At 41.5% G+C, this 15,900-nt stretch overlaps 4 protein-coding genes across 10 annotated transcripts; all 4 read right to left on the bottom strand.

Moving 5' to 3' along the window:
* Nucleotides 1–737: 737 nt before the first annotated feature.
* On the bottom strand, nucleotides 738–1,797 carry LOC113576910 (histone H4). The gene has a single exon (XM_027009263.2). The coding sequence runs from the start codon at nucleotides 1,704–1,706 to the stop codon at nucleotides 1,395–1,397; it is 312 nt and encodes a 103-aa protein (XP_026865064.1). The 5' UTR covers nucleotides 1,707–1,797; the 3' UTR covers nucleotides 738–1,394.
* A 294-nt stretch (nucleotides 1,798–2,091) lies between these two features.
* On the bottom strand, nucleotides 2,092–2,526 carry LOC113576915 (histone H2B-like; the record flags this gene model as incomplete). The annotated part of the gene is made up of 1 exon (XM_035526477.1): nucleotides 2,092–2,526. A coding segment is annotated over one exon (420 nt), but the record flags the coding sequence as incomplete, so codon positions are not given.
* Nucleotides 2,527–2,829: 303 nt separating this feature from the next.
* On the bottom strand, nucleotides 2,830–6,930 carry LOC113576937 (cytochrome b ascorbate-dependent protein 3). 4 transcript variants are annotated; one of them, XM_027009314.2, is made up of 7 exons: nucleotides 6,829–6,930; nucleotides 6,124–6,423; nucleotides 5,693–5,965; nucleotides 4,680–4,888; nucleotides 4,238–4,392; nucleotides 3,471–3,661; nucleotides 2,830–3,233 (listed from the first exon to the last, which is right to left on the bottom strand). In XM_027009314.2, the coding sequence occupies exons 3-7, from the start codon at nucleotides 5,877–5,879 to the stop codon at nucleotides 3,151–3,153; spliced, it is 825 nt and encodes a 274-aa protein (XP_026865115.1). In that variant the 5' UTR covers nucleotides 5,880–5,965; nucleotides 6,124–6,423; nucleotides 6,829–6,930; the 3' UTR covers nucleotides 2,830–3,150. The 4 variants fall into 4 exon arrangements, with proteins under 4 accessions (XP_026865115.1, XP_026865114.1, XP_026865116.1 ...); XM_027009313.2 differs by lacking the exon at nucleotides 6,829–6,930 and having other exon boundaries at nucleotides 6,124–6,810; XM_027009315.2 differs by lacking the exon at nucleotides 6,829–6,930 and having other exon boundaries at nucleotides 5,693–5,889; nucleotides 6,124–6,810.
* Nucleotides 6,931–7,615: 685 nt separating this feature from the next.
* Nucleotides 7,616–14,231, bottom strand: hdr (hematopoietic death receptor). Of its 4 annotated transcripts, none has more exons than XM_027009286.2 (11): nucleotides 13,890–14,231; nucleotides 13,707–13,772; nucleotides 12,225–12,396; nucleotides 11,497–11,625; nucleotides 11,009–11,120; nucleotides 10,670–10,764; nucleotides 10,403–10,495; nucleotides 10,269–10,309; nucleotides 9,499–9,816; nucleotides 8,516–8,552; nucleotides 7,616–8,434 (listed from the first exon to the last, which is right to left on the bottom strand). In XM_027009286.2, exons 2-11 carry the CDS (start codon nucleotides 13,725–13,727, stop codon nucleotides 8,142–8,144), a joined length of 1,311 nt encoding a protein of 436 aa, XP_026865087.2. In that variant the 5' UTR covers nucleotides 13,728–13,772; nucleotides 13,890–14,231; the 3' UTR covers nucleotides 7,616–8,141. The 4 variants fall into 4 exon arrangements, with proteins under 4 accessions (XP_026865087.2, XP_026865090.2, XP_026865091.2 ...); XM_027009289.2 differs by having other exon boundaries at nucleotides 9,715–9,816; XM_027009290.2 differs by having other exon boundaries at nucleotides 9,793–9,816.
* Between the last annotated feature and the right edge of the window lie 1,669 nt (nucleotides 14,232–15,900).

Genomic DNA, 15,900 nt, shown 5'->3' with positions numbered 1-15,900 from the left:
GTTACACTGAACCAATGTTATATATTAGCTATAAACGGGCCTGTTTTTCACACGCAACTCACTCAGGACACCCAGCATCTTGCAAATGGAGCCGTTTTAGACTGAATAGAGTCATGCAGTGGCGTAACCACCCAGGCTATCAGCATCTGTTTCCATTGCTTAAACTTTAGTGTCTCTTGAGATTTCTTGATAAAAACTAGTTTAGTTGCCATTTTCTACGAATTTGCGTATAAGTGCTGAATCTACGTCTCGATTATTTGTGTGTGGTAATGGGACGTTGCTACAGTTTGGTCCTCTTTATAGTAATTAGAAAATATGGGAGGTTCAGCTATTTTAATTCAAGAGGAATTAAAGGTTCGGTGTCTTGTGGACCCAGTGAACAAAATTGTAAATGAACTGTGAACTAAATTAAGGTAATATTCGATGCGAGGAACCTATTCTAACTTGCAAGTTGCCTCCTCGTTATCAGTGAATAATTATATCTACCTAGGTCTCAAAAATCACAAGTTTTGGGTCGACAAATTGATGTAGGCTATGGTTTTTAGAAAACGTAACGTAATAATAAAAACAAACAAACAAACAAACAAACAAACAAACAGAAAACAGTTTTAAGAAACAAGGAGTTTCTTTGCCGGACTAAATTATGCTGTTGGGAATGTTTGAAGGCCAAAATCAAAATATGTACGACATAACGCTGAGTTTACATAATTTAATGGTATTTCATATTTTAGTGTCTATTTTAAATCAGAAGCCTCATGGAATAACATCACAACTAAACTAGACCCAAAACGCTTTCTGGAATCTTAGGTCTAGATAGGTTGTAATGTTCTTTATTCATGCATCAAACTTTATTCACTAATCAAACATGACAACTAACTGTTTAGGCAATGCAAACCCCTCAATCAAGACAGAGTAGTATTAAACAATGGAAAACAGTCATCGAATGAATAAATCCTTAGTTAGGCTAATCAATATAAAAATAAGTTTCAATTTGAAATAGTCTATAGGTGTCAATTTAACAATAAATTTTCCTGTTTTCATATATCTATCTATATCTATATATATCTATATAAAAAATTACTAATTCTTAGACAAATACATATAGGCCAAATAGCCTAATTGCAGAAGTAACACATTTTATTCAACTACAAATTCAAATTTCTATTAATCTGTCATGTAATTCATTTTTATTTCAAAAGTTTAAAAAAATAAAAATAAACACATTCCAATGGACTTTCGCACAGAACTCCGTTGATAGGATCAAAGCCTACCGTCCAACAAAGACATAAGGAAAGAATTCCTACAAATTCAAAGACAGGAATTTGCTCATTTAGAGAATATGTGGGCGGCCCTTAAAAGAGCCTTTGGGTTATTTTTTTAAGTCCAGAAATAATTTAGCCACCAAAACCATACAGAGTACGGCCTTGGCGCTTCAAAGCGTACACAACGTCCATAGCGGTAACCGTCTTGCGCTTGGCATGCTCGGTGTAGGTTACAGCATCACGAATGACGTTCTCTAGGAACACTTTAAGCACACCGCGTGTCTCTTCATAGATCAGACCAGAGATACGCTTCACGCCACCGCGGCGCGCAAGGCGTCGAATAGCTGGCTTGGTAATGCCCTGGATGTTATCGCGCAGAACTTTGCGATGACGCTTAGCGCCGCCTTTCCCGAGCCCCTTTCCGCCTTTTCCTCGGCCTGACATCGCTTCTTCTCCTATTGCACAGCAGCTGGAGTACTAACGCGCACAGCGCCGAGACGAAGGCTTATATACATACAGAGCGGACCTAGTTGAAACCAATGCACATTTTGGCAATAAGCCAAAATAAGCACCGCTTCTAAATCGAAGGCTTTGGGTAATAGTGTAGCATTTCTTGTGTTTGTTAGGCCTATAGCGCTGGCAGGAAAATAAGAATTTACATCGCAAACGGAACGCTATAAAAATTGCGTTGAGTTGAATATGCCCAGTCCTTTGCCACGTTTTAGCTCTGCATTCAGTTATTCGACGGTTATTTAGGCCTATTCGATAAACTAAAAAATACATTGCTTTTATTTTGTTGTGGGCGGTTCTTAAAAGAGCCTTTGTTGTGTTAGTCTCAGTGTTCTCATTTTGAGCTCGGGTACTTTGTCACTGCCTTGGTCCCTTCTGAAACTGCGTGCTTGGCAAGCTCTCCGGGCAATAATAAACGAACAGCAGTCTGGATCTCCCGTGACGTAATAGTTGAGCGCTTGTTATAGTGAGCCAAACGGGAGGACTCTCCGGCGATGCGCTCGAAAATATCATTAACGAAAGAGTTCATAATGCCCATTGCCTTTGAAGAAATGCCCGTATCTGGATGGACCTGTTTCAGTACTTTGTATACGTAGACAGCATAACTTTCCTTTCGCGACTTCTTGCGTTTTTTGCCGCTTTTCCCGGCCGTTTTCGTCACAGCCTTTTTCGAACCTTTCTTCAGCGCAGATTTTGCTGGCTCCGGCGTTGCGATAAAATGCACAAGATAACCACAGGAATAGAAACACACTATTCACCTTCGACAGCTCGCGCTCTCGCGCTTTCTATATATATATATAGAGAGAGAGAGAGAGCGAGAGAACATATGCAAATTGTGCTAAAATGCCAGTCTCTCGTTTTGATTGGTTTGATACCTTTACGCTGTTCTTATTGGCCAGTTTTGGATGTCGACATTTATGAAGCGCTCGATACTGCTTCACGGAACTAGACCGTAGCATTTTCCTCGACCGGTTTGAACCGGACCGAAGAACAAAGGCACGATGTTGGGTAATGCAAAAATGACGCTACTGTAGAATGAATAAATGAGACACCAACATACATGAAAAAATTTCAGTCAAAACATTTTATTGTATTACGATATTTTCGAGATAGGCCTGTTTATTTCATCTAGGTTTATAATCGTATTTCAGATGTTAAAGTAGCCTGGATTAACTTTGCTTCCTGGTACTTCTCATATGAAAACGTGGTGTTCTGTGCGTTAAACAATTATTGCAAATATTTACAAAAATAATGAGATTTTCAAACGGAAATTATTATTGTGTGAAAATGCTAATAAATAAAAAAGCACTTATGTTTTCCTTGCACATATACTTCTCTATCCGTGATAGGGAGTGTCAGACAGAACAGAGTGTAAATGTCATAGAACAGTGTAAATGTCTTGCAGTCCACAATATAGTAAACCAACACCTCCAGACATCAGCTTTCCTCCACAGACACTTGCTGGAAACAAGAAGAGAGAGAGAGCCGCGTCAAACTGCTGGCAGCTTTAGGCCAACCATTAAACTGACCCATGATCACCGTGATCAGGAAGGACTGTTATATTGACTGAATTAGGAACAGATTTCATAGATTTCATGTTAATTCAATTAAATGCAAATGAAATATCAATGATACAAGTCTCTCACTTTGAAATGAGTGAAAAACAAAATAAGCCGTTTTCTGTGCACACAAACGTACAGAAAGACAGAGACGGACGCACCCTGTAGCCCCCTTCCTCATTTCTGGGCTCTGGACGTTTCCAAGTCTTATTGGACAGAATTTTCAAGACGACCAATCCGAAGGCAACGATGATGATACCCAGGGAATTAGCGACTACTGCCTCCGGTGGTAGCTGGGAGTAAGGAACTGTTCCATTGGCCTTGTCCTTTCTAAGAGAAGCGAATATGTTCCAAGTTAACATCATGTTACACACAGTCTCATGAGCCAGTCCTAAGCCTTTAAACAGCACTCAGTGATCCATAAAACTCTTTCTGCTTGCAATAGCCACTGTTTAGGCCTTAGATAATTGTTGAGTAAACAATAAAGGGCAGAAAGTTCCAATAAACTTCACCAAAAATACCAGTGCTTAAATGTCACAAAAGGGATTTCACAGTAACAGTGAAATAGTAGTAGTAGGTCTAGTACTTCCTTTTCTTAAAGTGTATGGCTTGTAGGCATGAAATTCCCTGAATTCCCAAAGTAGCATAGATATGTGTGAAGACATGAGATCAAATTCATGTGCAACTGCGCTTCTCTTCTACAGTAGGCCACAGGTTCAATTCTTAACTGAATATGATGAATCCCATGAGCAACAGTAAGCCTGTAATATGTGAATAGCAAGCCAAAACATGGAAACACTCATTAAAAAGGTATATATTTAAAACGTTAAAAACATGAGCGAACTAGCTCACTCTCTACAGTAGGTGATGTAGAGCGTTGTCTTAATACATAGGGCAGTGACTTACAGGACAAAAAACAGCTTCTCGTTGATGCCCGAGATGCAGGACACCACGCTGAGCACCAGGACAATGCCACCCAGCCACACGTGAGCAGGCTTGACAAAGGCACGGATGGCCAGTGGGGTGCAGGGAAGCAGGAATGTCCCGATGCCGACAGCCCACTGAACACAGGAGCAGAGAAGCGAGCTGGTCTAAGCAAGGTGCAGTGCATCGCCTCGCTGAACACGCCCAAGGCCACGTGTTCAGCTGAGACCAGTGTGTTCTCACACATAAAGCATTGAATCCATCATGTGCTATTAAACGTGCAAGAACAGCCTTCGAACGCTGAAATCAAATGAATAGATCAAATGAATACTGTGTCAATGCATTGCTGAGCAACTGGCAGAAACAGGCAGTGCCAAGGGTATTCTTGTTCGCATGTGAGCAGAAGGTGGAGGCTGGGGCCTACCTGGGCAGCGAACAGGCCCACGGTGAGGATGCCCACCCAGCTGTGCAGCGAATAGAGGTTGGGAATGTGGTTTGTGTTGTGGAAGTCGAACACGGCGCACAGGCCCAGCACAGAGAAAATCAGCGCCAGGAGCAGGAGGCCAGCATGCACCAGCTTCCACGGCTGCTTGCTCACACGCCAGGTCAGCGGGATGCGGTACACCACAGCCGCTGTCCGACCAAGCAGAGGGCGGAGCAATTTGTTTAATTGGCTGAATGACTGATAGATTGACCAACTGATTGACTAATGGAAGCCAGTATCATCTCACTGGTTTGGCTGTTTTTTCGTCTGTGTGCGCGCGCTTTCTTAACAAAGCCCATTACTTACCCAAAGCCCATTTTTAAATCTTTAAAGAGAAAGTGAGCTTTCTTCATTCCTTAGCACAGCCACAAAAACAGTTCTTAGTGCAGGTATGTTGGCTCTGGTTTAGAGCAAAAATGTCAGCCATCTGGTAGGAGGCCCTGAGTAATGGGTTGAGAAGCACTGTTCTGAAGCCCAAGATTCACCCCACACATAGCTTGAGAATGCCACTTTAATCAGGTTTGAAAGGCACTATACCAAGTTTGAATTTGTGGCATACATTTAATTTGAACTTTTTTTTTCTTTTTTTTTTTACAAGTAGTGTGTGCATGCCTGAGTTTGATCATTAGCAGGATTTGCTGTGCAGACTTGAAATTATATGTACAATCACAGCATGACTAAATGAATATGTACACACGTAAACATACTCTGTACGTTTTCCCCAATAGGTAATGGTCTGCTTTTCTAAGAATTCTCCATCTATAAACGCTCACGTAAGTAGATATTTTATGGAATTCACATTACAGATAATGGCGCACACCCAAACTATATTATAGCGCTTGCGCGTGAGAGAGAGATACCCATTAACATATCTGATCGAGTCACTCGCCTGCTTACCGAATGATCACCATTTCATGCACTTTCAACGTCCGCAGGTAGAGGGAACAGCTCACCGTTTCCGTACAGGACCACGAGACCGACGACCATCAGCACGGGGTGCCAGTTGAACTGCTGGGCCTCGCCGTCCCACGCGAACCCCCCTCGATAGCTGGCGTTCCAGTGGGCCACGAGCACCACGCACGCGACGCCCAGCACCAGACACAGCGCGTGGGCGGCGTAGAACGTGACCGTGGTCTTCATCACCGAGCGGCTTGGCAACGGCACGCAGGTCGAGGCGAGAAACACGCTTTAAAATAAGCGAAAGTGCCGCACCCTCCAAAAAATACCTAAAACATACAAGTAGACCACTGTGACAGCTGGGGCTTTGGTTAGAATACTAAAAGGTTTAATACCTTTACGTACATTTTAATCAAGCACCACTTATGTTTACTTCTTAATTTGGCCATTAGACAGATGTTCTAATCATATATAGGCTACCACTTACCTGAACAGAAGTACAAAACATATATTTAATGAAACCGCTTTTCCTTTTGTATTATGCCAAGCCTGCAAGTTTTAAAGCTCCAGATGTCAAAACACTTAAAAGTAAGTGTCATCTAAGATGTGTTTCTCCTTTTTGGTTGGGGCATCGCAGCCCTGAACAGCTCTGGTGGCAGGCAGGCTGTGACAGAAGAAATCCCCCTCGCGCTTTCACTAGTCATTCGCTGATTTCGGTTCTCCTTTCCTCGGCTAAGCCTCTTTCCCCTTTTCACGAGTGACTTGCTCAGGTGTTCGTCAGGCGGTCCTACCACAGAGAACGTTGTGTGAAATAGGCTACTACCTCAGTCGATTCATTTTTAGTGAGACACAAAATTATCTATTTTCAGTCGTCACGGGACATTTCGTTATTGCACGTTTTAATCGAATACCATTTTTATGCACAGATTAAGTAAATTAAGACAAAAGGAGAATGTCACAACTAGATCACAAGCTTCATGTTAACCTAATACGCATAGCTACATTTTTACAACTGCTCAGCTACTAAAAAGTTTAATAAAGGTTTTAGTTTTTCTAAACGAAAGTAGCTAAACTAAACTAAAGCAACTAGTAAACTAAAATGATTCCGGCAACAAAGGTCAAACACCGAAAGATAAAAATAAAAACCCGCATAGATAATATACATTTCTGGGCTATTTAGGCTACACCTTACCTGTGTTTGTCGTTTCTTTACCGTATTTCTCCGCGCAAAGCAATCTGGGACACGTAGTATCTTTACTGTAAACTGCAGCTCCGACACGATCACATAAATTTACAAATAAAGATGTGGATAAATAAAACAAAATAAAATAAACAATATAAAAAATATAAAAAAAATACTAATATTTGTTGTGACATCTTACTTAGAATGGAAATTATATTGAACATCTTTAAAGCTGACGTTTGGCTTTTTTCCCTTTCCTGTTGTCAACGACAGTGTCGCGAATTTGGATTGGAATAACGTAACCTAATATAACAGTGCCCCTTGCGGTCTATAGCAGTAAGGTACGTCTTGATCCTCCCATGGTTTGTTCCTTAATTCCACCCCGGGACTTTTTCCTCGTCACTGTGGACCCCGGTTTGTTCATTAGGGATCTGGACCCATACGTTTGTAAAGCTTCTTTGTGAGAACGTGTGTTGTAAAAAGCCCTATATAAGTACATTTAAATTTTGGTCAAGCCAGTACTTTGAACGGGACACTTTCACTTAAAATAGCATTAAAGTGTAAAGAACGAAAAACACGTACGTTGATATGTTGAGGAACTTATTTTGTACTGATATTGATAGATTGATGAATTGATTGATGAATAAAGCAAATTTCAGAGTGATAGAAAAATCTGATACCAGCCATTAAAACAAAAACGTCCCATTACCTTTTTAAAAACTTCCTCTGGAATTACAAAGTTACAAAAATGTTAACATATTAGCAAATGTTGAGAGAGAACCAGAGAGAAAGAGAATAAAACAAAAATATTTATTTAACTGCTGTATAGTACCCTGAAAAATATAATAAGCATTAGTTTGTTCAAAAGCATTCTGAAAACTAGGAGATGTTTGTCAGTAATACATTCAATACTCAAGGACATGGAGCATGAGCATAACTTGCTGCTCCTTAAACCCTGAGTTTAACAACTTCACCAGCCCCTCACCAGCAAAAAGCATTTTACAACAAATGAAACTCACATTCATAAACTACCCTCTTAATGAAATGTGTAGACATACATATATGTTTTTCCAAGCTTGCATGAGTGTGTGACTTTGAAAGCTAATATACTTTATTTTGGCTCTTAGTTCAGTCTTCCAAATTTGGCAGAAAAAAAAAAATTTGCTTTTGAAATTTTGGGCTTTTGCAAAAGAGAAAATATATACATATCTTTATATTATATATACATATCTTATATATATATAAAAATCTACACACACACACAACAACAACAACCCTGAACAATAAATCCTGCAGCAGATACCTTTGAATATTGAACTTATTTAGTCATCTTCATATTTGAAATGACCATTACTGATGGCCCTTGCAATGATGTTTTCTGCAGACAGTCTTTGGTCCAGGTGAAGCAGTGTCTCAATAAGGCTGTTGAAATCAGCCTTCAGTCCCTCCTTTTCTAGCCAAATCTTTAGCAGCTCATAAACCTTGTCTTCCAACGAGGACATTTCCGCATTCCTGATGGCATTATCGCTGAGTCCAATATACCTGAAGAACCTGTTATGGTAGTGGATGTCCAGCTCTTGGAAAAGGTCAAAACTTCTCTTCAGTGATTCCTCACCTGAAACGGATGAAACAGTCAACTATAAAAGAGTGTTGAATTGGACCAAAAAAAAAAACATGAATGAGGAAGAGAACCTACCATTTAGAGGAATGAGCCTTCTTACTTTTTCATTTTCCTAATACGAGGAGAAAATTGAAAAACAAATGAATGCAAAAGAGAACCGGTAAGGGGGGTGGGACGACCTTACATTGACGCTAGAACCTTTGTAAAACAGATACATTTATTAGCCACTAGATGGCGCCTGTGCACTGCTAGTTCTTTCCACAACCTTGAGACAGAAGAAAAAGTACATAAATAAAACCCTTCATTCGCTCACCTCATCATCATTTAATCTCAGAACTATAACCATGTGGTTACGTTAATACCAATTAGTTTTACTCAAAATGATGTTACGGATGAGAGAGGCCAGGAACTATACTGAAGCGAGTGAGCTGCAAACAGTTAGTGACAGAAAAGTAGATGTTGCGCTGGTGTTATGGCAAAGCTCGCCGAGACTCTCTGACATTTCTGGTGAACATAGCCACTTATGGTTTTACAATGAATAGGTTCACCAGAAGTGTCTGTTCGTGTTCTCTGAATGTCTGCATAACCAGTGTCTGCATGCATCAACTCTCCCAAACCAGTGCCAACCAGGGATCTTTCATACTCAAGCAAATGTGATTAAAGAAACAGGAAGGACCATTGTGGGGCTGTACGATATATCACTTGTTAATTGTTGTTGAATGTTGATGTCTTTGCAATACCGATACTGCTGTGAGCACCCTTGTGACCAATCTCATATACTCCAGATGAGCATGTGGTGGATCTTGTATATGATTAATATGGTTCAGCTAAATCAACAAAATGTAAATAATTTAGATTTGGTTTCACTTAAAATAATGCAAGTCTTTACTCATGTGACATCAAAGGTTCACTACTATACTTTCAGTTTATATTGCAAGTCCTATCGCTATCTTCTGCAATTTCGATATGACTACAAATTGCACAGCCTTAGATCCTAGATTGGTGTTGGTACTCTTAATATATGTGACGCATGCAGGCACAGGAGCAGCGTTTCTCACCAGAGCAATAAGCAGCTGTGGGTGGGTGGGGCTGGCGGGCAGGCCACAGTGGCCTGGGCATGGCTGGGCGGGGCATGGCTGGCAGGGGCGGAGCTGAGCACACAGAGACAGGCTGCTCTGGGAGGAGGTGACGGTGTTGGGGAGGCTCTGGCCCAGCCCCCTGTCCTCCTCCTCCTCCTCCGCTGCCTCCAGTGGCGCAGGGGTCTGGTCACCCACCAGATTGACCGGCATCTGAATGAGACGTGTGGCATGCGTGTGGCTGTCCAGCGTGTTGTTCAGGCCATTCTGTGTCACCTCAACAGAGTCTCTTCCCCCTCCCTATGGGACACAACACACAAAATTACACAGTGAGAGAAAAGTATTCGGAGAGCCAGGGTACATACAATACATTTTCCCCATAGACAGGAAAATGGTTCTAAATTAAATCCACAGTCTGCACTACAAAAGCCATTTTAACCGTAATGTTTAAAATTATTCACAGAAATAAAACGAGCAGGAAAAAAGCATTCCCAGGAGATATTTGACAATAAACAGAAACATCATTGCTAAAATGTCCATCTTGGATGTGCCTTTTTATTCATTTATTCACTCACATTTTTTATATTATTTATTTGTATTTTATTTTTTTGCCTTAGACCACTTTGAATGAAGTCATGCCAAGGATCATAAAAATGGGCATATTTTGGGGGGGGGGGGGGGGGGGGGGGGGGGGGCAGAGCGAGGCACCAGGTTTTCCATCACTGGATCACTAGTATGGGAAAATGACTTACTATACACATCTTCAGAAAGCCTCTCGAACACCATGGCACCACTGATACAGGACACAAGAAGCAAAAATTCAATATAACAATATTTCCAAATGAAGGACGGAGCGACTTGGTAGGTGGGATGGCGTGAGACCAACCTGCTCTTCTCAGTCCGCGGCACGTTTTACAGTAGAGGACACTGACGATGATCACAAGCCCCACAATGATCAGTGGGATAGTGATTGCTACCACTGAGTTCACAAACAGGAGTAGTCACAATGTACACACACGACAAGCAGAAAAGCAAACTATGATTTGCCCAAATCAAAGAAAACACACTGATCACCCACTTATTAATATGGAAATATGCTACGTGTCTATTAATTGTTGGATTGGCTGCATTGTGAAGGCGGCATATGCGGTACCTGCTGACAAACTGGCAGATGCAGAACCTCTTTTCCTGCAGACTGTGTTGGAGCTTGACGTGCATCTCCCCACCTCCACCTCATCCTCTTTGCATCTACGGGCATGATGAGAAAATCTAAACCTTAACATCAGTGAGAACTGCAAAGAGGCCTTAAGACTCAGAGTACTGTCAATAGTATTACCAGTCTAATTCAACAATTACCAGCAACCAGCACAGGAAAGGGTTCATTCTAAACACGCACATGCACATATGCATTCTATTAGTTCGTCAGCATTGCTAAATGCACCATTTATAATACACACATAGGTGGCCTAACACAGGACTTAGGCATGCATACCTGCTACAGGTCTTGCACACTTCACACACCTGGTCTGGCAGGCAGTACAGACCCTTTTTACACTGGCACCGTGTGTTTTGGGTGGTTGTGCAGGGCGCCCCAGGGTCCTGATCTGCAACACAAACATGGGACTGGTGTCAATCTGGGAAAAAAAAAAAGTCACAGGGAACTGTTTGGCCACTTGTTGGTAATGGTGTTGAAGTGTTGCAGAAAAAAATCTTCTGCAACACATATCGGGAGGAGAGTGCATAACACAAAGAAGGAACTCAAAGATGGAACAAATGTTGGGGGTGGTGGGGGGAGGTAGGAGGAAGAACAAGGTCACACACTGACTTCCACATTTTTATTTTGTGCCGCAACTCTCGACCTTCAGCAGGCAAATGATACGTATAGTAGCATTTTATTTGCAGTGCCAGCATGTTTCTGGGGGATTTTATGGTCTTTGGTGCATGAAGGGCTTGGCATCACAGAGCCTCCACTCAGCTTACCCAAGCGACACTTGGTGCATTGAAAACACTTCGCCAGGCCATTGTCGTGCTCAGTGTATGTGTCGAAGTCACACTGTACACAGTGCCCTCTGCTGGATGCTCTGCTGCAATGCTCTTTGACATACGTCCCTGCAAAACACACCTGATGAGATGACCAGCGAACAGAACAGGTCTCATAACAGGTCACAGGTGAACGGAACAGGTCACAGAAAGGTCACGGTGAGTGCGGGTGGCACCTGACCCAATTAATCCCCAATATCTACATTTAGCAAAATGCACTGCAATGCAGGCTGGAGGCAGGCTTACCCAGGACTCAGACCCAGGTCTGACAGGAGGTAAACGTGAGCTCTGACCACCAGACCAAAAGAGCCAGCCGCCAGAGCACCCATTTAACCTTCCTAAGTGATGGTCTTCATTACACGCACTCTGTTCAAAAACTCACTGCATGGATCAGTCTCAAAAGGAGTGCACAAATTAAACCAAAAGTATGGCTAATTTTTAGAATCATATTCATATTCACATGTGCATGTAGAAAATCTTAAAGAGCTATTTCCTGAGCAGGAAACCAATTACTACATTTTTACTTTGCTAAGTAACTTAATAAATCTCTTAATGCCATCATCATTCTTTAGGATTGATCATTCTGCAGGATTTGAGGAGGCTGTTGGTCAGGAAGTTGTAGTGGAATGTGCCCACTCTGTTGGGCTCATGTCTCTCTTTCTGCTCACCTGCAGGGCAATTAAGGCAGCAGATACCGTTGTACAGGTACTCCAGGGAGCCCAGGCAGGTGACGTCCCGCCGCGTTCTGTTCATGCCGGGCCCAGGGGCCAGAGCTAGGGCCTGGCCTGGGGTCAGCTCCAAAGCCAGGCTGCACAGCAGGGTCCCCATCAATAGCACAATCTAAAAAAAAAAAAAGGGACAGACAACCAAAAATCTAAGGATTATTCATCTAAGGGTGAGCATGTAGGACATATCTGATTCCTTGTGGTTTTCCAGGTGCAGACTACACTGGTAATGGGATTTTCCAAACAAAAGCTCTTCTAAAGCCACCTATATCTAGGCCAATGTAAGGAACTGGGTGCAATTCCTTACATTGAATCAGTTAATGAAAGAAGTGGTTTAGAAAGGTATGACAGCCTAGACTTAGATCTATTTCATTTGGATCATGCCAAGTGCCAAATAGACGCCAGCAGTAGCAATCAGGAATGCATGATGAAATAATTTCTTGGGTGCGTGATTTATCAATTAGCCTACCACTATACTACACTAGTGATCAGAATCTTTCATCAAAATAGGAGAGTACTTGACTATATTTTTGTCTGTCTATCTATCAAATACAAATAAGCAACCCATTAAAATGTGAATCTTAAGGTGCATGCCTATTAAATGGCCATGTATTATATGTTTTTTACTTTAGATTTTTTCTTGATGTCCACTTACAACATTTGTATGGCTTTATGTCATAATTAATTTTTACATTTTCCAACCTCTCTTTATCAATTAGAATGAATCAGGCTGTTTGTTATTGAGCGTTTAAGACGGATATTAGATAAATGAGCTCTGTTCAGACAGACTACCCTGTACTGTGCATCATTCAAAAAGCACTCAGAGATTTATCACACCTGAGAGGCAATGTAAATGGGCGAGGATAAACCGCTAAAGGCAGAGCAATGTATGCAAATTATGTAGGTATATAAAGTATGTTCTGACGTCAGAGACACAGTGATTTTACAATGGTCTTTGCCGCTTAGATTCTATATATAGACTGTATGGACTGTGTGAGAACGGTGTGTTTGGAAACTTTAACGTTTACTTATTATTAAAATGTCTTTATTGCAATAAAGCGAAGGAAATTCAGATTTCCATGATGGTAGCATTTTTTCAGTGTTTTGGAAAATTCAGTGCTGCGTTTACAAAATGATGTGAATGACCAGAATGTGAAATTAGACTCCACATAACAACTAATCTTAATACCAAGACAGCAGAGTGCCACTAACCAAAAACAATTGGCTAGCTCCACATGATTGCGTTTCCTTTGGTACCAAGTCACTATTTATAATGTGTTTTTAAGCACATTCATATTTTAACGAGAAAAGTCTAATACATTAGACGCATCGGGGCGTTTTTACACCCTTGATAACACGCAGTCAAAGGCAACGTGCATTTAGTTACAGCCACGAGTTGATTAGTGAGTTCTGGTTAAAACTTACCACGCTGTTAAGCTGTTTCATGCTGGAACTTCAGCTCCGAATGGCGTACAACTCCGTTCGTTCAAGCTGAAACAGCATCATCAGGCAGTAACATCGTTGACAGCTACGTTATTTAACTTGCACATATATAAACAGAGTACTTATTCTCTCTGGATAGGATGTGGTCTACGCCTCTTTTCTCACCTGACTCATTCATGATAGGAGTCCATTGACTTGTACTTTTGTTTACGTACTTCACACGTTGTTTTGATGCAGCCTAGTAAACTTCCTGTCTAATTTTGTTCATTAGGAAACAGGACTGAGTTAAAAACAAACGAGGCAATTCTTTAGAGGGAAAATCTCCGAGGAAATAATCAGGGCACGGTTTATAAACTTCTTTTTTGCTTCTATTTTTTCTTCAGAGTAAGAAGACCGACCTCCACTTCACGGATGACCATTCCACAGCACATTAACATAAAGTGGAGAGCAACAATGTAATTTACCAGACGCAGTATGCGGGCATTTGTGCGAGTTCAGCGCTATCAGACAAACAGTTGCCTGCGATTCGATGATATGCCGAATGTGGCTTGCCTGTCTGCGGGCCCTGTCATTACACAGCAAGAAGGGCAGTGACGATTAAGTAACTCATTTACCAAGGACAAGGGGAATTTCACTGCCGTGCGCTAGAATTAGAGCCCGGTGGAAAGCGGTTGAAGTTACCGCTGATCAAACTTTGTAGACACTTTGAACTTAGAAAAGACTGTACAACGAAACACTAGTTGTTAGGTGACCAAATGCGAGGCAGGTGAAATAATAGAATAAGATGATAATGTACACTGCGAAATGGTCCTGTCGGTATAACTGCTCGCCTCTTTTATGCAAAAGGATATTTTACGCACTAATTAACCACAAGTGCATAATTAATAATTCGTGTCTAATACGGCCACTGAATAATTATTGAGTGACAAGGACACTGTAATACTGGCACATATCTAATGACATGGCAGTAAAAGCAAACAAAGCATTATAACTGCAAATTTCCTGTCATGCAGTAGTTACACTAACTGTGGTAGAGTGACTCATGAACTTCCTGAGTGCAGTATCAAATGACAAAAGTTATGAATGAAAGTCCCTTCGCCAATACTGAGTACAAGATGTTTGGGTTGACGTGGTGTGATTGCTGTAGGTTTGAACAGATTTGAAAAAAGTCAATTTACGTAGGGCAAAGTGTTCTTTTGACAACGTTATTTTAGATGAATCCACAGCCTTTAGTGCATATACGAAGCCCAGATTTCATGGTGATGATACGCCTAGCTCAAACACTCCTCCCTTCCCCCCTTTAGTTTAAGTCACCAGTGTTTCCTCCGATAAGGGCAGCTAGTAAAGGGAGGGGTGTTAGATAACAGCACGTGTGGACTTGCGTCGGAAATTTCGGCAAACATCAAAAATTATTGCCCTTAAAGAAGACACATGTAACCTTTGCAGAAACAAAGTCACATCTTGGCCAAGTGATTGAGAAACAGTCAAAGGCTACACGCACAAGCGCATATTATTGTTTAATAATACTTTTCTACTTCGTTTTCTAGTTTAGAATACCCTTAATACACTAATTCCTAAACTACTACGATGCTTGACTTAAAATACCCATACGTCTTTATTATTTCTACTTATAAAACACGACAAAGGTCCACTTTAAGGATCACGTGGCAGTATTAGACTACCTACGCACTCTTTATAAGAACATGTAAAAATGAAAAGCTAATTGAAATATATCTTAAAGGAATATGTGCTTATGAACAATTAATCTTCCTAAGTGATTTGCAAGTGTTCATTCCTCCAAAGTTCCGTTGATTAAGCGCTGTTGTATTCACATGATGTCGAACATGTCCACATGCCAGCAGAAAGGACACAGGTCCAGGTGTAAACAAAGCCGTAATAACCCCTTACCGCATATGGCACTGGAATGTTGCTGTTTGTTGGAGAATGTTGGGCCCATGTGTGAAGGCTACGCTGAGCATATGGCCGCACCCAGCATCTCCCAAAAGGCGGCGTCCTCTGCGTTCTGTCCCTCCGCCCCTGCAGCTGAATTTGTAAAGCCTGAAGAAGCTTTCGTTTCAACGCCTGGCCATATGCATCCGTCACATGACTCCTTTGAGATGGAGAACGACCCCCCCCCCCGCGAAAGTTGCTCAGGTCAGATGTTTTCATCACTGTA

This window comes from Electrophorus electricus, chromosome 5, assembly GCF_013358815.1.
Source record: "Electrophorus electricus isolate fEleEle1 chromosome 5, fEleEle1.pri, whole genome shotgun sequence".
In the NCBI taxonomy this organism is placed as follows: Eukaryota; Metazoa; Chordata; class Actinopteri; order Gymnotiformes; family Gymnotidae; genus Electrophorus; species Electrophorus electricus.
This window is presented reverse-complemented; position numbering and strand designations above follow the sequence as displayed.

Coding starts and splice junctions, on each gene's coding strand:
- LOC113576910 (XM_027009263.2), bottom strand. CDS start 1,706: ATGTCAGGCCGAGGAAAAGGCGGAAAGGGGCTCGGGAAAGGCGGCGCT.
- LOC113576937 (XM_027009314.2), bottom strand. CDS start 5,879: ATGAAGACCACGGTCACGTTCTACGCCGCCCACGCGCTGTGTCTGGTG. Junction 4,393..4,679: donor TGGGCCTGTTCGCTGCCCAG/GTAGGCCCCAGC, acceptor TCCTGTGTTCAG/TGGGCTGTCGGCATCGGGAC. Junction 3,234..3,470: donor GCGTCCGTCTCTGTCTTTCT/GTACGTTTGTGT, acceptor TCTTGTTTCCAG/CAAGTGTCTGTGGAGGAAAG.
- hdr (XM_027009286.2), bottom strand. CDS start 13,727: ATGAAACAGCTTAACAGCGTG. Junction 12,397..13,706: donor TGAAACAGCTTAACAGCGTG/GTAAGTTTTAAC, acceptor TTTTTTTTTTAG/ATTGTGCTATTGATGGGGAC. Junction 9,817..10,268: donor GCTTTCTGAAGATGTGTATA/GTAAGTCATTTT, acceptor TGTGTCCCATAG/GGAGGGGGAAGAGACTCTGT.